General features: G+C 44.5%; 1 protein-coding gene across 1 annotated transcript in view; it reads left to right on the top strand.

Annotated features, from left to right (window-relative positions):
- LOC102457958 (polycystin-1-like protein 2) overlaps positions 1 to 20,030 on the top strand; it is an 81,051-nt gene extending 61,021 nt beyond the window's left edge. The window contains exons 34-43 of the mRNA XM_089781617.1: positions 370 to 510; positions 1,218 to 1,403; positions 2,410 to 2,737; positions 3,748 to 3,881; positions 3,996 to 4,123; positions 6,319 to 6,479; positions 8,561 to 8,771; positions 10,948 to 11,049; positions 15,182 to 15,313; positions 19,647 to 20,030. Coding sequence (XP_089637743.1) covers positions 370 to 510; positions 1,218 to 1,403; positions 2,410 to 2,737; positions 3,748 to 3,881; positions 3,996 to 4,123; positions 6,319 to 6,479; positions 8,561 to 8,771; positions 10,948 to 11,049; positions 15,182 to 15,313; positions 19,647 to 19,772 — 1,649 coding nt within the window. The 3' untranslated portion in view covers positions 19,773 to 20,030. The remainder of the gene's footprint in view (positions 1 to 369; positions 511 to 1,217; positions 1,404 to 2,409; positions 2,738 to 3,747; positions 3,882 to 3,995; positions 4,124 to 6,318; positions 6,480 to 8,560; positions 8,772 to 10,947; positions 11,050 to 15,181; positions 15,314 to 19,646) is intronic.
- The last annotated feature ends 3,174 nt before the right edge of the window (positions 20,031 to 23,204 follow it).

Below are 23,204 nucleotides of genomic sequence, written 5' to 3'. Positions count from 1 at the left end.
AGCCATTGGAGCAGAGGAGAGATGTTTGGACTGTTGAGTTGTGGCCTGTGCTGCAGCTCTGTGTTTATGAGCTTCCCAAACAGAGAGGAAGAGTGGAAGTGAGGAGGGAAAGTCAGTGGCTTTCAGATTTGTCACTTTCCCTGCAGAAGTAGCATGTTTGCAGCATGTGGATCTCGGGTCTGGTAGTTTCCCAGCAGCACTGAACCTTTACTCAGCCTTGTACCTCCATTGTCCCTAGAACTAGTGTGTTGACCCAGCCCACTCTCACTCCTCTGGTTGAGAAATCCTGTACAATTAGAATGATCCTCCTGAATTAGCAGGGCTTGGAAGAGCTGCTGATATGTGTGCTTCTATCGCTTTTTCACACAGGTGACTCAAACCCTCTATTTGGAGCTCGAAGGGATAGCAGAAGCAACATCTACCAGCCACCCCCTGCAACAGACATTGAGAGAATGAAGAACAATCACATCAAGGAGCAGAAAGCATTTGCTTTAATCAGAGAAATACTGGGTCTGCAATCTGTCATCAGATGATCTTGTTTTAGAGCTAAAGCTCTTTCATGTGTTTGCAAATTAGTGCTAATATCATAGTACAAAACTCTTTGGGTGGCAAAGGGAGGGCTTTACACAAGCATATTTATCAGTTATAAGGGTTGTAAATAGTGCATTCAGAAGCTGGAAAGGTGAAAGCAATAATGAGGTAATATCTGGAGATACCAGCTAATGGGGGTTTATGCTTGTATTTTAAAAGAACAGACCAGAGGAGTGTGAGAATTTATGAAGAAGGCAGAGAGAGAATGAAGTAGATTAGTATCTGGGAAAAAGTAGGTTTGCTCCTTCCTGTGAGCAAGAATTGCCAATAGTTAATATTCTAGATTCCATTCTTGCTCCCTCTGAAGGCAAAGAAAAAAATTACCTTGACTTCACTGAGCCCTCAGGTCCCTTTTTTAGCCCGAGTTACTGTAGGAGTACTACCCATTTACCTGTTCTTTTCTTGCACCCTGCTCAGATTTTAATTGATGTGATATGGGAAAAACACAAGAGTCTAAGCTAACGCATTTAAATTCAGCACTAATCTGATGTAGTCCAGAGAGAGAAATTTTGCCAGACATCTTCTTAGCCTAATGCTGAATGATAATAGCAATAATTGTCATGTTGCTCTGCACTAGACAGATGATGTCAATTCTCCCCTAAAAGCATATTTACTCTTCTTTTCAGCTTATTTGGGATTTTTATGGATGCTACTGTTGGTTGCCTATGGACAAAGAGATCCCAATTCCTACTACCTGAACAAGCACATTGAAAGCAGCTTTACAGATGGGTTTCGAGATATCTACACTTATCAGGACTTTTTCACGTGGGCAAGAACTACCTTAGTCAACAAGTTATATGGCTCATATCAAGGTGCAGAGTTCTGACTGAATTTCATGTTATCTGACTTGGCACTCAAAACCCTGACTTTTGTGCATGCTCCCAGCTTGTCCAAGTTTATTGGGCTTCCTGGGAGGGACATTAGGGTGCAATGCTGGTGTCCTGATGATTTACACAAGTGAGTGTCATCCGACTTATTAGCTGATTAATATCTGCATAGCTGAATGGGTATAGTTCATACTGTGCATTAAAACAGAAAGGGCCAAATTCATCTTTGATACAATGCCATGGAAGTCAGTAAAATGGCACCAACTTGATTTTGTCAAGATACTTTAATTAATTTTTTATGTAATGCACAAGATCTGTTTCTTATAATAGCACTACATAATCTGTGTCTAGTGTTATACTAGAATATTTGTCTGGTTCGTTTGCCATGAAATTCTGTCATTTAAATCAAAGTCAAACTTCTAGATGGCAGAGGGGTTAGTAATATTATCAGCTTTCCTCCCCAGGAGATCTATGCTCAGGGCTTAGGCCACCAATGAATACAATTATTGGAGTCTCATCCTGTAGATCCCAAACATAAATTCAGTCCATTTTTGGCACTCAGAAACGTCTCAGTTCTATTGAAGTGCATTGGCAGAGTTGCGTGTAGGGCAAGCCTGATACAAAAGACCAGGATTCATGAGCTCTATATTCCATTCCTGGCTTTTGCCTGTGGGATGACCTCAGACAAGTTGCTTCCTGTCTCTGACCCTCAGTTTCCCCTGCTGTATAACATGGATAATGATACTGACTGCCTGTGAAATTCTTTGACATCTCTGGATGAAAAGCTCTATAAAAGAATGAGCTCTTATTATTACATCATGCCTGACTTAAACCAAGACAATTAGTTAAATTCATATTGGTTTTGTTTGAGAAACAGAATCAAATAATAAGATAAAAAGTCTTTCAATTAGGAATAAATGGGAGTTGAGACCATATGATTATTGAGCCTGCCATTATTGTCAACACTATCTCTTTTACCTATCTTTTTTAGGGTTCATTACTGATGGCAACTCCAAGTTGGTAGGCAGTGCCCGAATTCGTCAAGTGAGAGTGAAGGGGGACACCTGCCTAATAGCTCCCAAACTTCAAGGCTCGGTCCATGAATGCCATGCTCCGTATTCTCTCCAAGCAGAAGATACGTCAGACTACGGGGAACACTGGAATATTTCTGGCTTCGATAACTCCTCTGACTTGAGTTCTGCATGGCAGTATCAGAGCCAGTCCAAACTAAGAGGGCATCCAGTGTGGGGCAAAGTTGCCATTTATAGGGGAGGAGGATATGTGGTCCATTTAGGAACTGATCCTAAGAATGCAACCAGGTAGCTCTTTTATTATGTTTGGGTTTGGCTACAGTTGCAGTTTTGATTTGATTCATGTTTTATGTCTGTTAACATCTTGTGTTAATCACATATTCACCAGAATGCAATCCAGGGTTATAACCTGATTTTCTAAGGTTAGAACTACATGCACATGGATTTCAGATTTACACAAGCAAGTACCACAGACCTAGTACTTCCAGTAAGTACATTACTCCTTCTTCTGCACACTCCAATATTTGATCTAGTCTACTTTTCAATGTCTAAAGCAATAGGTTTTCCACCTCTTCCCTTGACAGATCATTACAGAGTTTAACTGGATGCCATTGTTAGGAAGTATTTCAGCCTAAATCTTCCCCTGCTCTTGTTCATCCTATTAGAATTAGTAAGAGCTTCTTGGACAGCATGATGCTTTTCATCTCCCTCCTTAGTGTTTATGCTCTTCAGATGATCACAGACAATTATATCTATCTTCTAGCCATGGTTAGAGACAAATGAGTAAACTGTCCATTACAGGGAACAATCTACATATCTATGAATAACATCAGAGACTGCATCTAGCAATGAAATAACAGAAAATGGAAGCTGTGTGAGCCCCAAGACTTGGAGACATGTTGACAGATAAGGGATCCGTGTAGTACAAACAGGAAAAAGTGTTCACCAGGGTTGGAAACCCAAGTGTACCTATATGCTTACAGTTAAATTAGATGTTGTTAGAAATAGCTGCATAGGAACCTTGATTTTGCCACACCAGTCTGGATGATGAACCAGCCAGTGTCTTGGCTTCAGTACTAGCCAAAACATTAAGCTTCACAGGAGAATAAAGGCACAAGACTAGTTATACAATGTAATCCACCCTACACATCAGGTATTCTTTGAATGTCCCCGTCTCTTGTCTTCCCTTCCACTTCTGTATGTAGATTCCAAACACTCTTACTCCTCCAATAACACCACACACCTGTATAAAAGTTAAAAGTGATTGGTTATTCTCTCTTTTGTGCACTCTTCGGCAGAATTCTCCAATATCTCTTCAACAATGTCTGGCTGGATACCTTCACAAGAGCAGTGTTTGTCGAATTTACAGTCTACAATGCCAATGTGAACCTGTTCTGTATTATAAGCCTGATGTTTGAAACGAACGCATTAGGTAGGAGCCCACTTTCAATTCTAGTGTTTTAGGCTCTCACACTGTAGTAAGCAATAGACTTTCGAGGGAGAAATTTTCAAAAGAACAGAGCTGAACACAGCTTTATATTTTTAGGAGCCTTCTTTACACATGCTGAACTGCAGAGCATCCGGCTGTACCCCTATACGGATGGTCTACACATCTTTGTTGTTGCTGCAGAAGTGATTTATTTCCTGTTTGTCATCTACTACATGGTAGCACAGGTAAGACTCAGCAGAAGTTTCAGTTGTCATGTCTCTCTGGATCTGAATCTGATCTCAACTAGAAAGGTTTCGTTGATGTTGCTCCTGACACAGGTGCTGGAACTAGGTATGCTGGTAGAGAAACAGTACTCCCTGACTCAAAGTGGTTTCCATGATATACAGGGATTACAACAAGGTTCAATGACTCTCAGCACCCCTCCTATACAAATTGTTCCAGCACTCTTGACTGGAGTGCTTACTGGGAAGGAGGAACATAGAGAACAGCATAAGAACTGGTTAAATTATGGTGGAGGGGTCGCCCTGTGTGCAGAGGGGACTCTCTAAATATCTAATGTTGAACTGAACTGTTTGTAGCTGGAGCTGGAGAAACAGCTGTAGCAGAAAAGAATGGAACTGAGTTTATTAGAATAGTATGGCAGAGAGTATGCTTATTAAGTTTGCAGATGATACCAAGCTGGGAGGGGTTGCAACTGCTTTGGAGGATAGGGTCATAATTCAAAATTACCTGGACAAACTAGAGCAATGGTCTGAGGTAAATAGGATGAAATTTAATAAGAACAAATACACTTAGGAAGGAACAATCAGTTTCACACATGCAGACTAGGACGCGACTGTTTAGGAAGGAGTCCTGCAGAAAAGGATCTAGGGATCATAGTGGACCACAAGCTAAATATGAGACAACAGCATGATGCTGTTGCAAAAAAAGCAAACATGATTCTGGGATGCATTAATAGGAATGTTGGGAGCAAGACCCGATAAGTCATTCTCCTATTCTATTCTGCACTGATTAGGCCTCAACTGGAGTATTGTGTCCAGTTCTGGGTACCACATTTCAAGAAAGATGTGGAGTAACTGAAGAAGAGCAAAAAGAATGACTAAAGGTTTAGCCTATTTCGGAATAGGGCTGCAAATGTAGGCATTCGGAATTACAATCAAGCCCAGGATTTAAATAGCCCACGCTTGGTTTGCATCTTCCCGGCCAGGCGCCATTTTTTGAAATTTACAAGCCCAGAATAACTGCCCGCGTCTACACGCGGCAGTGAAACAGGCGTACGAAATAAAGCTCTATTTTGAACTACCTGTTAAGCTTCATTGCAGGAGGAATAAGAGGTAGTTCAAAATAGGGCTTTTTTTCGAATGCCCATTTCACTTCTGCGTTTAGACGCGGGCGGTTATTCCGGGCTTGTAAATTTCAAAAAATGGCACCCGGCCGGGAAGATGCAAATCAAGCATGGGATATTTAAATCCCGGGCTTGATTTGCAATTCCGAATGCCTACATTTGCAGTCCTATTCCAAAATAGGCTGCAAGTGTAGACATACCCTAAGGCTACATCTACACTGGCCCCTTCTCCGGAAGGGGCATGCTAATTTCCAACTTCAGAATAGGGAAATCCGCGGGGGATTTAAATATCCCCCGCGGGATTTAAATAAACATGGCCGCCGCTTTTTTTCCGGCTTGGGGAAAAGCCGGAAAAAAGCGTCTAGACTGGCACGATCCTCTGGAATAAAGCCCTTTTCCGGAGGATCTCTTATTCCTACTTCAAAGTCTAGACGCTTTTTTCCAAGCCGGAAAAAAAGCGGCGGCCATGTTTATTTAAATCCCGCGGGGGATATTTAAATCCCCCGTGGATTTCCCTATTCTGAAGTTGGAAATTAGCATGCCCCTTCCGGAGAACGGGCCAGTGTAGATGTAGCCTAAGAGAACATGAGCTATGAGGGAAGACAGAAAGAATTGGGCTTGTTTAGTTTAGAAAACAGAAGACTGAGAGGAGACGTGACAGTGGTTTTCAAGTACCTAAAAAAGTATTACAAGGAGGAGGGAGAAAAATTGTTCTTCTTGGCCTCTGAGGATGGAACAAGAAGCAATGGGCTTAAACTGCAGCAAGGGAGGTTTAGGTTGGACATCAGGAAAAACTTCCTGTCGGGGTGGTTAAACACTGGAATAAATTGCCTAGGGAGGTTGTGGAATCTCCATCTCTGGAGATATTTAAGAGCAGGTTAGATAGACATCTATCAAAGATGGTCGGTCTAGAATGGTCCTTGGTCCTGTCATGAGGGCAAGGAACTGGACTCAATGACCTTTCAAGGTGTTCTATGATTATATGATATAGTTGATGCACCTGTTCACTTTATATGGTCACATTGCCAAGATTCTGGCCAAGAGCTTTTGGAACTGAAACTCCTGTTTTCACAGGGAAAGCTCATGAGGGCTCTGAAATGGAAGTATTTCCATAGCAAGTGGAACCTGCTAGAGCTGGCAATTATTCTGATTAGTTGGAGTACCCTATCGGTGTTTGTGAAGAGAACAATCCTGGGGGCACGTGATATCAGCTACTACCTACATCACAAGGATGAGTAAATGTTTCATAACTCTGCCTTTCTTTGCTTTAGTTGTTTTCTACTCTGCTGCCTGAGATATATGCTCTCAAGAGATAGTTGCATTTCATTGGTCGATTAAGTGAATTTGTATGGCTGTATTATGTGATCTGTGGAAGGATTTTAGGGTTTGGATGCATGTCAGTGACAGGAATTAAAGCATCTGTCTCTGGGGAAATGCTAAAAAACACCAGACATTAGCTGCACCTTCCTTAACAAGGGGTATATGCAACTGATGGGACTTTCTGATGCAGGAAAGTATATAGTATATAACACTATATAATATATCTCTGTGTTTCCCACATCTCAGTATAGCTACCCTAGATAGGGACATGGCAACTGTTTAAGAGTTCAGAGCAAAGACGCACATCCCAACATCCTAGGAGAGAAATTAACACCAGATACAGAAAACATACGTAGAAAAGAATACAGTAGGCCCATGCAGATTTTAGATGTCTCTGGGATAAGCTCTGTTACAAAACAGAATATAAAATGTAAATAAGGTGCTGCCCCTTTAAGCACCAAACAGAAACAGAATTGGGTATCATCAAAGCCAAACTTTGTAACATTGATTGCTTCAGCCCAGAATGGCCCTAATCCATCCTGCTCCAACCCTATTGCTAGAAAGCCTTCCCCCTTTTACTGCTAGATTTATTACCCAATTCCCTGCAGCACATTCTTCTTATAGAATTTGCTGGACATTAGTTAAATCTCCAGAGCTGGTCCAGCCCTGTTGTCCTGCAGACTTAGGAGGAAACTGTGGTCCCTTGTCAGAACAAGATACAGGCAGTCCCCAGGTTACGTACAAGATAGGGACTGTAGGTTTGTTCTTAAGTTGAATCTGTATGTAAGTCGGAACTGGCATCCAGATTCAGCCGCTGCTGAAACTGATCAGTTTCAACAGCGGCTGAATCTGGACGCCAGTTCCGACTTACATACAGATTCAACTTAAGAACCCCAGGCATCCCCAAGTCAGCTGCTGCTGAAACTGATCAGCAGCTGATTCCAGGAAGCCCGGGGCAGAGCAACTCTGCCTCGGGCATCCTGTAGTCAGCCGCTGGTCAGTTTCAGCAGCGCTTGACTTGGGAACGCCTGGGGCAGAGCAGCTCGGGTGCTGCTGGGTTGGTCCAGTAGCGCGGCCGCTCCTCGGCGCTACTGGACCAACCCAGCAGCACCCGAGCTGCTCTGCCCCAGGCGTCCTGATTCAGCCGCTGCTGAAACTGATCAGCAGCGGCTGAATCAGGACACCTGGGGCAGAGCATCTGGGGTGCTGCCGGGTTGGTCCAGTAGCGCCAAGGAGCAGTGCTGCGGGACCAACCGGCAGTGCCCCACCTGCTCTACCACAGGCCCCGGGCTTTGCTCCACGTCTCCCTGGTCTGCTGGGGGTGGGCACTAGCTGTGTCCCCCCCCAGCAGGGAGACATGGAGCAAAGCGGTGGAGGACCCGGGCTGGACCCGCGGCGCTTCCAGATCAGCTGGAAGCGCCGCGGGTCCGGCCCCGGGTCCTCCGCCGCTTTGCTCAGCGTCTCCCTGGTCTGCTGGCTCCCCCAGCAGACCAGGGAGACGGGGAGAAGCTTTTCTCGCCCCGGAGGAGGCGGGCGGTGGGACCAGGCGTCCCGCTGCTCCAGTCCTCCGGGGCGAGAAAATCCCCGTTTGTAACCGCGGATCCGACATAAGTCGGATCCGACATAAGTCGGGGTCTGCCTGTAGTAAACTCTTTTCCTGCCTTTGCCAATCTCCAGAGAAGGCCTATGCACCCCATTACAATGTGCAACAGTAAACTTGAAGCATTTGCATTAGGTGCCTGCCTATCATTGTGGGATTTTCTGAGTAAGAACTTGGCCTGGCTATTATAAAAACTTGGGCTTTTTGCCTACACCATAAATGGGCCAGCTAACTCAGATGTAAAGGATCATTGTGCATGAAAGAGGAGACAACCTGAATTAACTTTGCAGTGATGACAAGCCATGACTGACCAATGCTACCAGCCTGCTCATTAATCACAATTCACATAAATGTTCTGAAAGTTTTTCATCATTGTTTATTAATCATTTCTCATAGGTGTGTAAGTTTCAATGAAACAGCAACAGCAGATGCAGCTCTTGGTTATCTACTTGCTTTCCTTGTGCTTCTCTCTACGGTGAAATTGTGGCATCTCCTGAGGCTCAACCCTAAGCTAAACATGATCACCTCTACCTTGAGAAGAGCCTGGGGTGATATCTCTGGATTCATCACTGTTATTTTAATCATGTTCCTTGCCTATTCCATTGCTGTGAGTATCTTTGTGGTTCTCTTGTTTGCAATTTTCTAGTTGCAGAGAAATGAACAATTTCTGAATAGTAAAAACTCTGTGCCTCTGAAATGTAAAATGAAATAAAGTTGTCCGCCTAGATCTTGGGTAAGGAGTTTGATAGCTGCAGTATGCTGTTGGAGGATCCATTTTCCATCATATGTGAGCGACAAGTTAAAATATCTACTTGTTTGCCTTTTGCAAACTGAAATGAAGTCAATAAAGAAGCAAGATGATACAAAATACAGATTTCCGTGCATGGCCTATACATGCCAAAGAGCAAAGTGCAGAAATAGATTTTGTGGGTAAAGGTCTTACAGGAAAACCCAAAAGGGGAGAGTGATTGACTGACAGCATCAGATATGCTATGGTCTAGAAAATGTAAAATAAACACAGGGAAATTTTTGCGGGGGTTTCTGGCCATTGCTGGTTATGCAGGAATAAAGTTCATTACTGTGTAAGCACACTACTTTATTCAATCAGGTTAATGAATCACTGCATTGCAACTATTTATGTATATTTATTGTTTTATTTGAAACACTATATTTACATTACCATGTAAAGAGCAGGTGGATATAGAATAGATATATTCAATCTGTCACTGAAAAGATTAGGTAGTAATTAGAACTTCAGCAAAATAGCAATGAATCCAGATCAAAGCAGCAAACTGGGACTCAGACCAGCATTCAATTCCCAGCTCTCCCACAAACATTCTGTGTGACCTTGGCCAAGTCAGTATGTGCCTCAGTTTCTCATCTGTAGAATGGAGATAACAGGTCCAGTTTCTCTTTCTTGTCTACTTACATTATAAATTTAAATTGAGACTCCCTTTTGCTAAGTGTGTGAACACTCAGCACAGTAGGGCTCAGTGTAGGTTGGGTGTTGTTGCTGTTGTAAAATAAGTACATCTTTTGCAACCAAAACAACTATTTGCATCTCCCCTTACATTGTGTTTTATTTATATTATCATCATCTTTCACACCCACTGGCATATAGGGCAGCAACAAAAATCCTCCACTTCTGTCTGTCTCTGGCCAGCCTCTCAATAGTGCCCCAAGTGTAATTCATGTTCTTCATTTCTACTTCAACAGTCCAGTGCCATATTGTCTTAATCTTGGCACTCAGGACTTCCATCTTCATGTCAATAGGTTCATTTCTGCTTTCACCATTGGCAGTCATACAAGTCACTGTAAGTGACACTGGAAGGTCGTCATACACAGTTGAGAAGGAATTCTTTGTTGCTGTTTCCATAACAAAAGCTTTTTCTAGGTCAGGGTTATTAGCTCTGAGCCAAACCCCCAATCCTGGAGGACCAATGTGCATGCTTAGTCTGGCTCCTCTCCCCTTGACCTTTCCGGCTTGGTTGAACCTACCAGGAGCACTAAGCTCCCACTAGCATAGCTCCTGGGATCATAAGAACACACAAGCTGCCCCGCCCCAACAAGGCGCATGCTCAAGGGGCAGTATTTATATTATAGCAACATCCAAAATGCACTTAGTAGTGTACGGGTGCCAAGGAAGACACGGTCCCTACTCCTTAAGAATTGGCAATCTTAGTTCATTAACAAATGAATTAATTAGAGAGATATACTGCTTTATAGTATTGCTGTGTATTAAATAATCCAGAGATGTGTGTATCAGTGTTAGGTGAAATGATTCATGAGTATAGTTTGTAGAATATTTTTTAGATTTTTCAGAACAAAGGCACCACTGAGCTCATATTGAGAAGTGCTAATCATCTACAAAGCCACTTGAAGCTAGGAGGAGCTACAGGTGCTCAGCATTGCTGAAAAATCAGGTTCTCTATGAATGTAAAATATTTTATTGTGGTTCTGGCCATCCACCACTTGGTTCCTTGCCGCTGAATTCGACCCCAAACACTTGTTCCCTCATTCTCTTCCCTGCAAACACTCCTATTTTTGATGTAGTGAAAGTCTTGGGAACTGAGTAAGATGACTTGTTTGATGGGTCCATTAGTCTGCATGTGTATCATGACTCCTAATCATGAAGGAGAAGTAACTCACAACTTTTAACTTCTTGCCAGCTCCGTGTAACTTTGTCAGATCAGGACAACTTTCTGTGAACATATAAGTTTTTAACTAAATGGATAACAAATTCTTGTGATTATGACACAAGATCTGCCTCCTTTCCTTTGCAGACAAACTTGATATTTGGCTGGAAGCTGCACTCTTACAAAACACTTTTTGATTCAGCAGAGACCATGGTCAGTCTTCAGCTGGGAATCTTCAATTATGAGGAGGTACCAGACCTACCCTTTAAAGACTTTTTATTAATTATTTGTATTGTAATAGCACTTAAGACCATGACCTATCTTTTGTACACACACAAAAAAGATAGCTCGGTGGAGCAGGAACTATTAGTCTAACTAAGTTACTTTCATATGAAGGCAAATAAAATGAAACCCCAAACCACAAAGTCAAGATCAGAATTTTATAGCTGACACTCACGATTATTATTTCTGCCTTCACCAAAAGATGTGGTGATAGGTACTTATTCCTGTCCCACAGAGATTACAAGACTGCTGAGGAGAAAACTAGACTGTAGTGAAGAGCTGGGGAGGGATGAGGAAATTGTAATAAGAATACACCATTACTCAATGACGGCAGTACAGTGGAGTCAAAAGAGTGGGACTTAGTGGAGTCAAAAGAGTGGGACTTAGAGTTTTTAATGACTAATTGGATGTCTTCTGGTGCAGTTTCACAGGAAATTAGCTCCATTAGTGGGGTTTCTTATAAACATCAGATGATTTCATTTGTAAAGAAAAGGTGCCAGCTCTGAAATGTATTCACAACTGCTAAAAAGCAGATAACTCAGTAGGGCACTATAAAACCATTTTGAGAAATCAGCATAGCTACATTTCACTGTTTTCCCTTTCTAGAAGAATTGCGAAAGAAATCCCTTTCTAGAAGAAAGAACGTTACTCCTGACAATCTGAGTTCTGTCTTCCAGAACTGAAAGCTGAACAGTACAGATAACACTACAGGCAGTCCCCGGGTTACGTACAAGATAGGGACTGAAGGTTTGTTCTTAAGTTGAATCTGTATGTAAGTCGGAACTGGCATCCAGATTCAGCCGCTGCTGAAACTGATCAGTTTCAACAGCGGCTGAATCTGGACGCCAGTTCCGACTTACATACAGATTCAACTTAAGAACCCCAGGCGTCCCCAAATCAGCTGCTGCTGAAACTGATCAGCAGCTGATTCCAGGAAGCCCGGGGCAGAGCAACTCTGCCTCGGGCATCCTGTAGTCAGCCGCCGGTCAGTTTCAGCAGCACCTGACTTGGGGACGCCTGGGGCAGAGCAGCTCGGGTGCTGCTGGGTTGGTCCAGTAGCGCGGCCGCTCCTCGGCGCTACTGGACCAACCCAGCAGCACCCCAGCTGCTCTGCCCCAGGCGTCCTGATTGAGCCACTGCTGAAACTGATCACCAGCGGCTGAATCAGGACTCCTGGGGCAGAGCATCTGGGGTGCTGCCGGGTTGGTCCAGTAGCGCCAAGGAGCGGTGCTGCGGGACCAACCGGCAGCGCCCCACCTGCTCTACCACAGGCCCCGGGCTTTGCTCCACGTCTCCCTGGTCTGCTGGGGGGGGGGGCACTAGCTGTGTCCCCCCCCCAGCAGACCAGGGAGACGCTGAGCAAAGCCGTGGAGGACCCGGGCCGGACCCGCGGCGCTTCCAGATCAGCTGGAAGCGCCGTGGGTCCGGCCCGGGTCCTCCGCCGCTTTGCTCCCCGTCTCCCTGGTCTGCTGGTTCCCCCAGCAGACCAGGGAGACGGGGAGCAGCTTTTCTCGCCCCGGAGGAGGCGGGCGGCGGGACCAGGCGTCCCGCCGCTCCAGTCCTCCGGGGCGAGAAAATCCCCGTTCATAACTGCGGATCCGACATAAGTCGGATCCGCGTAACTCGGGGACTGCCTGTACTATGTTTTTAATAAAACTTTAAATATTCAATGCCATAAAGGAAGACGTGCTTAATGCTCTCAGCCACCAAAAAGAGAGACTTTTGATTAGTGTTAAACATGAGTCTGATTTTAAAAGCTCAACTGCCTGGTTTATACCTGGGAGCACTTTCTCATCAAGCCAAGAAAGAGACACTAGGATACAATATAATTTCAGATCCTATTCTCCATTTCATTTAAATCCTCCTGAATCCTTCACTAAGATACAGGCAGTCTCCAGGTTACGTACAAGATAGGGACTATAGGTTTGTTCTTAAGTTGAATTTGTATGTAAGTTGGAACTGGCTCCAGTTTCAGCTGCTGCCCATGAAACTGACCAGAGGCTGACTACAGGAAGCCGGAGGCAGAGTTGCTCTGCCCCCAGCTTCCTGGAATCAGCCTGATCAGTTTCAACAGCTGCTGAATCTGGAGCCTGGGACAGAACAGCTGGGGCACTGCCCCATAGGTTCCCACAGGACCAACCCGGCAGCACCCCAGCTGCTCTAACCGAGGCGTCCCGCAACAAAAGCCTGGTCTGCTGGGGGGGGGCGCACTAGCTACGCCCCCTGCCCCCCCAGCAGACCAGGGAGACCGGAGCAAAGCCGCACAGGCGGAGGGACCCCGCCGCCCGTGTGGCTTTGCTCCTTTGCCCCCAAGCAAAGCCGCACAGGCGGCGGTATGCCACCTGTGCGGCTTTGCTCCTGTCTCCCTTGTCTGCTGGGGGGTCCAGCAAAGCCACTGGACCCCCCCAGCAGACCAGGGACACCCGAGCAAAGCCGCCGCCTGGGCGGCTTTGCTCGTTTGCCCGGGAGCAAAGCCGCCCAGGCAGCGGGACCCCCGCCCCCTGGGCGGCTTTGCTCCTGTCCCCCTGGTCTGCTGGGGGGGGTCCAGCGGCTTTGCTGGACCCCCCGGCAGACCAGGGAGACCGGGAGAAGCTTTTCTCGCCCCGGAGGACACGGGTGGCGACTCGCCGCCCGTGAGCTCCGGGGCGAGAAAAGCCCCGTTCGTAAGTGCGGATCCGACATAAGTCGGATCCACGTAAGTCGGGGACTGCCTGTATAAGAAATGGACTCAGGTTTTAAATAGTCACCTTCACTGCGAGCCATTGAAAAATTATTGCATGGTTCATTTTAGAAAACAGAAATTACTACTGGTAGTCTAGATGGACCCCCTGAAACACAGAACAACCTGTATATGTGAACCTTCTGTTCTCCAAGGGGGACTGTGTTTGCAAATGTAATGTCTGGATTTTTAACAGATTTTTTGACTCCCTGACCTCCCACAAAAGCTTCTTCCATGTTACAACTTATTTTAGCCAACTCTTTTGGGGAATTAAATTAGTCCTTCTTTGTCACCTTTCATCATTCATGAGCTTCTCTTATTTTGGTACTGAAGGTTACTTTGTAGACATAGCTTTAAAAATTGCGTGGTGCTAATCTCTGTGACTCTTCACCTTTGACATAGTTATCTTGTGCATGCTATCCTGTCCTTGTATGAAACATTTGTCAATCAATAAATATTTGCCCAAGCCGACAAACAGTTGCTACCATGTGTTATATTTGCAACTTTGAGAAATCTCATTGAAGTATTGTAAGTATGACTCTGAGTAATGAATGTTTGCAGATGTCACTCACCCTTAAAAGAAAAAAAGGCCTATTTCATATAGGGGAGAACATTTTCAAAAGAATTTATTTCATGAACCAGCTAAACTTGTGGGTACAGTAATTTATAATAGTGCATACAAAAGCTCATGCTTTTCTTGTGCATTTTTGGGGACTATTTGAAAAGCTGATCCAGTAGGATATCAGATAGTTCAGCAGATTAGTAACAAGCTAAGATGGTGCTTTACCTCTTTGGTCCTATGTTCAAATCCCACCCAAGTTGCCATGTATAAAAAATTGTTGCTAACTGATTCCTATATTTTAGTTAGATTAAATGAATGTGGTGGGTCTCAGTACAGGCTCCATTTGACATGTGTCCATATTCACCCTAATTAGCTGCCACAGAAAAAAGGTCAAATGACTGAATCCATATGTAGACTGACCTGTTCTTTCACTGCATGGGTAGACTGTCAGGAATGCATGGTGAAGCTTGCACTATCTGTACTGTTTTGTTCTATGAATAAGCAGAAGCCTTTAGTTTACAGGTCTGCCAAGATCATACCTGCATGATTACTAATTTCAGATGTACACATTTAAAAAACAAAAGAAAGCATGACCGAAAGCATACATACACGAAAGCATACATACACGAAAAGCATGTTCTATCAACTCTGATGTGTAGTTGCACCACTGCATGAAAATCACTCTTGGAGAGAGAAGATACATCTAGTATACTCTATTGACAACATGGGTACCCACTTCAGGGTGTTAAGTTGTCCCAGCTTCTAACCTTTTTCTGCTATAATAAAAACCATAATGCTTTAATTTATTTATTCTCCAGGTTTTGGACTATAATCCAATTTTGGGCTCTTTCCTAATTGGATCCTGTATCATTTTCATGACATTTGTGGTACTCAATCTGTTCATTTCAGTGATTCTGGTTGCTTTCAGTGAGGAACAGAAACATTATCAGGTATGTTCATCCACTACATATTTTGAAGAGTTTGTTTGTGGATGTGTTTGTGAAAAATAAAGTCATACTTCACAATTACCTACAGATACCAAATTATGCATAAACAATTCTGCTACTTAAATTAGTAGAATGCACTACTTTTTACACCAGAATATGCTGGGTGAAAGATTTAAATCAGTGTTTCTCAAATGGTGAACCCAGCTAATTGGAGTTGTGAGGCTGTGTGGCTACAGAGCCGGTAAGTAAACAAACTGGAGCAGTCCAGTAGCAGCTTTCTCAGAGTGGGTCCATGAACCACTTTGAGAAACACCGATATAATAATTATTTTTGTTTTTCATTGGGATTAGAGTTAATAAATATTTGCTAACAAAATTAAAATCGTGTCACCTAATCTACTGTCATTTTAGTGCAAAGAACATGATTACTGTTACAAATCACAATAAGTCAAATTAGCTGTGGAAGCTTTATGAGTTTCTGATTCAAATTTACTATGTATGGTAATTATTCAATAAAATGAATAATGCTTGAAGTTGAAATCCTACAAATTTAAAACTGTTCTTTTACTCCCTTTTGCCAGCACATTAATAAAAAAATCTATTACATATATTTAATTTCTTGAACTTTCCTATGAGTGTAATCTACACAAAATAACTTTGCCCAGTCAATGACAGGTCTAACCTGCTAGTCTAAACTGCTTTATTATTTATAGTAGCACATAAAGGCCTTAAACTGATGTCATTCATGTTAAAATTCGACACTTGCCAACAAGGACTTAACAAGACTTTGAACTTTCTCACCCATTACCAAGACAGTTTCCCCAATTATCACCTGTGATACCATTAACTCACAAACATCCCACTCTCCCTACCTTTAATATCAGCAATTCACAGACACTTACCTTCCTTCCTCCCCCTTCCCACCCCCCCGCATCCCCCTTCTGTTCTGCAATGTGATTTGTCCTTTTCATATTTGTTCATTTTTTTTAATTGTATCCTTTGGTATATATGGTTGTGACTACTTTCTTCCACTATTTGATCTGAGGAAGTGGGTCTGGCCCACGAAAGCTCATCATCTAATAAACCATCTTGTTAGTCTTTAAAGTGCTACATTGTCCTGCATTTTGCTTTTGTCCTAGACCCCCATACAAACATTGATGAGGACACATACCGTGCTTTTAAGAGCTCACTGTCTATTCCCATTAAACATACAGGCAGTCCCCGACTTACGTGGATCCGACTTACGTCGGATCCCTAGATACGAACGGGGTGAGGCAACTCCCGCACATGCGCAGCAGCATTCCCGGGGCTCGCTCACCTGGGTCCTAGGATCCTCCTCCTCCTCGGGCCGGCTCCGACTGGGGTCCCGCAGAGCTGCCGGGCAGAGGAAAAGTGCCTCCCCACGCCCGCTGCCCCCCTGCCAGCAACAGGCTGCCCCCTCCCCTGAGCAACAGGCTGCTGAACAGACAAAAGCAGCCTCTCTGCCCCTCCTCCCCTCTATACATGCCGGGCTCCCGGAGCGCAGCAGCGTCCCCGGGGCTCGCTCACCTGGGTCCTAGAATCCACCTTCTCCTCCTCTCCGGCCGGCTCCAACTGGCCTCTGCCTGCAGCAGCTGGCCACAGGGACAGGGATCCCGCAGAGCTGCCGGGCAGAGGAAAAGTGCCTCCCCACGCCCGCTGCCCCCGCCCCCGTGGCCTCGCATCCTGCACGCCTCCCTCCTCCTCCCCTGCCAGCAACAGGCTGCCCCCTCCCCTGAGCAACAGGCTGCCGAACAGCAGACAAAAGCAGCCTCTCCGCCCCTCCTCCCCCTATACATGCTGGGCTCCCTGGGCAAACAAAGACTCCACCAAAACAAACAAAGTGCTGGCCTCATTGTGTTAGCAAAAAAAGGACCCTCCTCCTAGAACCCTGGGTGGTGTGTGGAAATAAAGCTATTAGCTCAAAGCATGGTGCAGAGCTGTTTGGTATTTGATGAGTTACTCCTTTAGTCCTGAGTTTGTCACAGGGACAGAAATAGATGTGAAATCTTCTGAACAGGGGAACAGACAGCAAAACAAACATTAGAGGGGAGTTAACCTTTCCCTATGCTATCCAAAACTAAAAAAAATGTTTGGCTAGAGTTTCCCCTACAATATGTACCAGTTCCGACTTACATACAAATTCAACTTAAGAACAAACCTACAGTCCCTATCTTGTACGTAACCCGGGGACTGCCTGTATTTTAGCTTTTATAAAGTTACACTGCTCTTTCCAATTAACAGAACCAGATTTTCTAAGCCAGCCTAAACTTTGTTAGTAGAAATGTGTACACTCAAAACAACTTGTGCACACAAGCCAGGCAAGCATCTAGCTACCTACTTTTTGTTCACTAATCTTAGTTTTATCTATAATTTCTATTTTATGTACCTACCTCAAATCTAGCATAAAATTTAGGTTGAAATCCTAGTTCTACTGAAGTCCATGGCAAAGCTTCATTTGTAGCTACTGATATGTGTGTGATATGAAATCCTCTTTTATACTGTACATTGGGGGTCTCAAACTCTATTTACCTTAGGGCCAGTGCCAGTCCTCAAGTCCTCTGAGTGGGCCAGTGGGCACCGCCTCTGGCAGTTGCTCGGGGAAGCACGGGTCTCCATGCATGCCCCCTCCCTTGTGCATCTCCTAGCCCCACCTGCTGGCCCATATGCTCCTCCACTACAACCCACAGGTGATTTAAAATGCCCCACGGGCCCTAGGGCCAGCCCACAACACTTTGGCACCTGAGGCGGGGAGCTCAAATGAGGTCCCCATGACCCCTTTTCTCCTTCCTGCCTGCCTGTTATGTCTCTTGTGCCCTCCTTCCTCCAGCACAGCACTCCACCATCTCTGTGCATCTAGAGCAGAAAGAATACATATGCACCAGCAGCAGACACAATTTTCTACACTCTGGGTCTTAGTGGCGCCGCCCCACAGTCTGGCACCTGAGGTGGCCGCCTCAGTTCGCCTCATAGTAAGGCCAGCTCTGGAGGGCCCCCACTGTAACCACCAGCAGCACAGCAGGGCTCAAGCGACTTCCAGGTGCTAGCTCCCCGCCACTGCCAGCATGTCCTTGTGGCCCAAGGGAGATGTGTGCAGAGCCATCCTGTCCATGGCATGGTTTGGGATGGCTGCCTCAGGCCCCACATTTTGGGGAGCCCCATGGCATCCACACCAATTATCATATGGATGGAATGATTCCCCCCCCTCCCCGTACTCAGGTTAGCCTGTGGGGCCCTGGGAAAGCTGGGGCCAGCAGCAGGGGTCAGCAAAGCTATCCTGGCCATAGGACAATTCACAGTAGCCACCCCAGGCCCCATGCTTTAGGGGGCCCAGTGGCAGCTGCCTCAACCATCCTATGGATGGGAGAGACCCGGGGGATTATGGGGCCTGGCACAGGGCAGCAAAAGAGGTTACCCCTCACACACTCACTGTGGCAGCAGGTTCAAGAGCGGCCCAGCAGCCTGCTCCACTTCCCTTTCCCAGCTGGCAATGCTCTGCTTCTTAACTGCATGGGGAAGTAGAGAGCCCCAGCCCTTAGGGCACTGCTTCCCGCTGCCTTGGAGAAGTGGAGCGCAGCAGGCTGGGAGGGCAGTGTAGTGGGGCAGAGCAGGCTGCGAGGCCACTTGGGCTCCCACTGACATGTTGAGTATGAAAGAGGAGGGCAACCCCTGTTGCCACCCTCCACCAAGCCCTATAATTCCCTGGTCCGCGTTGCTTAGGGGAGGGGGCAACAGGATGGGGCAGGGCTTGGGGAGAAATATGGACACACCCTGCCCAAGGTGCGCAAGGATGCTCAGGTCAAATTATAGAACTGCTTGGACTGTAAATGGCCCATGGGCTGTGTGCTGGAAATCTCTGCTATACGTGAAGACATTGATGAATCTGTTGTATATAAAACCAAGGGAAAGACAAACAAAACAGATTGTTCATGTAAGCGCTAGATGCACATATGCAACTTCTTCTCACTTCACTAGAGTTATAAGCATATATCTGGGGAACCATCGGGTGTAAATTAGCTGATAAATTCCTGACTCTACTGAAGTCCGTGGCAAAACTCCCATGGACGAGTGTGGAACCAGAATTTCACTCAGCAATGTTGCCACAAACTGAATTTTTTTTCAGTAGTGGTGAAATTCTGCATCATCCACCTGAATTGATTTCTGTTCGATTTAGATTTTCTCTGTGTAATCTTGGTGCACTTGAAGTCAATGGTAGTTTGCCATTTACATCAATAGAATCAGGACTTCATACCATATGTTTAAACTAACAATCCATGAACAACTATAGCAACATGAAGCTGTTTTTGTCATTTTTTTAGGCTTCAGAAGAGGAAGAGATTGTTGATCTCATGCTGATGAAAATTTTCAGTTTCCTTGGGATTAAATGCAAAAAGGAAGAGAAGCCAACCAATGAAGAACAACTGAAAGTAGCAGCTACTACTTGACAACCATAATGACCAATTGCTTTCTGTAAAGTCTTGCCTGCTATCCATTTTAAACTACAGCTGCTGTGGCTAGACGTAGATATTGTGGCTGCTATGTGTAAAGTGTAAACAGGAATATATTTAATAATTAAATCTTGTGTTGTATGATATGGGATATTACCTGTAAAATAATAAATAAATCTAGAATAATGTGTCCAATTATGTATATTGTCTTATTCTTTCTGTACATTTACTGTCATGTATTTAATAAATGCTACATGTTCCCTGCAGTTTGTCTAAATTTTTTGATCAGAAAACCAAGAAATAGTGTCCCACTTCTCCAGAATGTGATTTAAATGTCTTAGAAGGAATATTTTTTTAAAATTTGGCAACTCTTTACATATTCAACACTGGCAATATCATCACAACAGAGCATGCAGGGAAGTACTAAAATCCCATTCCCTGGAGTCATTACAGCTTGGGGACCAACAGAGATCTCTAGAGACAAGATGGGTGAGGTACTGTAAGATCATTTTGGATTAGTATCTATTGGTCTAATACTTACTACCTTGTCTCTTAAATATCCTGGGACCAAGGGAGCTCCCACAACACTGCATATAACATAGATCTGAAGAAGTGGGCTGTGCCCATGAAGCTGACGATACTATTGATATTTTTGTTAGTCTCTAAGGTGCTACAGGCAGGGGCGGCCCGTGGACCTAAGCAAACTAGGCAGTTGCCTAGGGCGCTGTGGCCTCAGGCGCCCCATGATTACATCACAGCCATTGACAGCCATGCACGTGGGGGCGCAGATCGCACCTTCCGCAGCCGGCCTCGGGCTGCTCCTGGCTACAGGACCATTCAGACTAACACAGCTACCCCTCTGAGTCTTTTAAACATAAACCTTGGTTTTCCTTGGGAAGTGAGGTACTTAAGGATCATCAGACTTAATAGCCTTATAACTTGTGGACAATAGCTTCAGACTGAGTCACTGAATTCCTGAGTTTCACTGTATCTCCACTGACTAAATGTCCCAGGAAGGATTACACAATCAAACACTTTTCAGTTCTTTTCAAACAAGGTTTAATAATTCCTATTGTATCCAGCAGAGAAATAATTCTTCTTTATATGTTATGAATAATAAGTAATATCAGAGCCTGCAAATGTATAAGTAAGGAATAGCATGCAATAATTGCTAGAGTTAACCACACCCCTCAGGTCAGATGCAGAGAGAGGCAGAAAGGCCACCTCCTGAAGAAGCAAAATGCAGGACAATGTAGCACTTTAAAGACTAACAAGTTGGTTTATTAGATGATGAGCTTTCGTGGGCCAGACCCACTTCCTCAGATCAAATAGTGGAAGAAAGTAGTCACAACCATATATACCAAAGGATACAATTAAAAAAAATGAACAAATATGAAAAGGACAAATCACATTGCAGAACAGAAGGGGTATGCGGGGGGGTTGGTGGGAAAGGGGAGGAAGGAACGTAAGTGTCTGTGAATTGCTGATATTAAAGGTAGGGAGAGTGGGATGTTTGTGAGTTAATGGTATTACAGGTGATAATTGGGGAAACTGTCTTGGTAATGGGTGAGAAAGTTCAAAGTCTTGTTAAGTCCTTGTTGGCAAGTGTCGAATTTTAACATGAATGACAGTTCAGAGGATTCCCTTTCAAGTGCAGATGTAAAAGGTCTTTGTAGCAGAATGCAGGTGGCTAAGTCATTTAGAGAGTGTCCTTTCTGGTTAAAGTGGCAAGAAACTGTTTTCTCTTTGTGATCTTGTCTGATATCTGTTTTGTGGGCATTAATCCTTTGGCGAAGTGTCTGAGATGTTTGTCCAATGTACATAGCAGACGGACACTTTCGGCACATGATAGCATAGATTATATTTCTGGATGCGCAGGAATATGTGTTCTTGATCTTATAACTCACTTGGTTAGGTCTAATAATGGTATCAGCAGAATGAATATGTGGACAAAGCTGGCAACGGGGTTTGTTGCAAGGGAAGGTACCAGGGTTGGTATTAGTGTGGTATGTCCTGTGGTGGTTGGTAAGAATCATCTTGAGGTTAGGTGGTTGTCTATAGGAGACTATGGGTCTGTCTCCCAGAGCCTCTTTGAGTATGGTATCCTGTTCCAATATAGGCTGTAGTTTATTGATAATGTGTTGGACAGGTTTAAGTTGGAGGTTGTAGGTGATGACAAGTGGTGTTCTATTGTTGGTTTTCTTGGGTCTGTCTTGAAGTAGATGGTTTCTAGGTATTCATCTGGCTCTTTCAATTTGCTTTTTTATTTCTCTGGGTGGGTAGTTGAGATTTATAAATGCTTGGTAGAGATCCTGAAGCTTCTGGTCTCTGTCAGTGGGGTTAGAGCAGATGCGGTTGTATCGAAGGGCTTGGCTATAGACGATGGATCGTGTGGTGTGTTCTGGATGGGAGCTGGATGCATGTAGGTAACTGTATGAGTCGGTGGGTTTTCTGTAGAGAGTGGTGTCTAATTTTCCATTGTTGATTTGTACGGTGGTGTCCAGGAAGTGGATCTCTCGTGTAGAATGGTCCAGGCTGAGGTTGATGGTGGGGTGTAGGTTGTTGAAATCTCTGTGGAATATCTCCAGTGTTTCTTGGCCATGTGTCCAGATCATAAAGATGTCATCGATGTACCGTAGGTAGAGGAGGGGTGAAAGGGGACGGGAGTTGAGGAAACGTTGTTCTAGGTCAGCCATAAAGATGTTAGCATACTGTGGGGCCATGCGTGTACCCATGGCTGTGCCGCTGATCTGGAGGTATAAGTTGTTCTCAAACTGGAAATAATTGTGGGTGAGAACAAAGTTACATAGGTCTGCTATCAGGATGGCAGTAGTGTCCTCTGGGATAGTGTTTCTAATTGCTTGTAATCCGTCTTCATGTGGGATGTTGGTATATAGAGCTTCTACATCCATGGTGGCAAGGATGGTATTATTGGGGAGGTTATCGATGTTTTGTAGTTTCCTTAGGAAGTCACTCTCTAAATGACTTAGCCACCTGCATTCTGCTACAAAGACCTTTTACATCTGCACTTGAAAGGGAATCCTCTGAACTGTCATTCATGTTAAAATTCGACACTTGCCAACAAGGACTTCACAAGACTTTGAACTTTCTCACCCATTACCAAGAAAGTTTCCCCAATTATCACCTGTAATACCATTAACTCACAAACATCCCACTCTCCCTACCTTTAATATCAGCAATTCACAGACACTTACCTTCCTTCCTCCCCCTTCCCACCCCCCCGCATACCCCTTCTGTTCTGCAATGTGATTTGTCCTTTTCATATTTGTTCATTTTTTTTAATTGTATCCTTTGGTATATATGGTTGTGACTACTTTCTTCCACTATTTGATCTGAGGAAGTGGGTCTGGCCCACGAAAGCTCATCATCTAATAAACCATCTTGTTAGTCTTTAAAGTGCTACATTGT

Source organism: Pelodiscus sinensis, chromosome 12 (assembly GCF_052426305.1).
Source record: "Pelodiscus sinensis isolate ZL-2025 chromosome 12, ASM5242630v1, whole genome shotgun sequence".
In the NCBI taxonomy this organism is placed as follows: domain Eukaryota; kingdom Metazoa; phylum Chordata; order Testudines; family Trionychidae; genus Pelodiscus; species Pelodiscus sinensis.
Note: the sequence above shows the minus strand (reverse complement) of the source record. Positions and strands in the feature narration are given on the sequence as shown.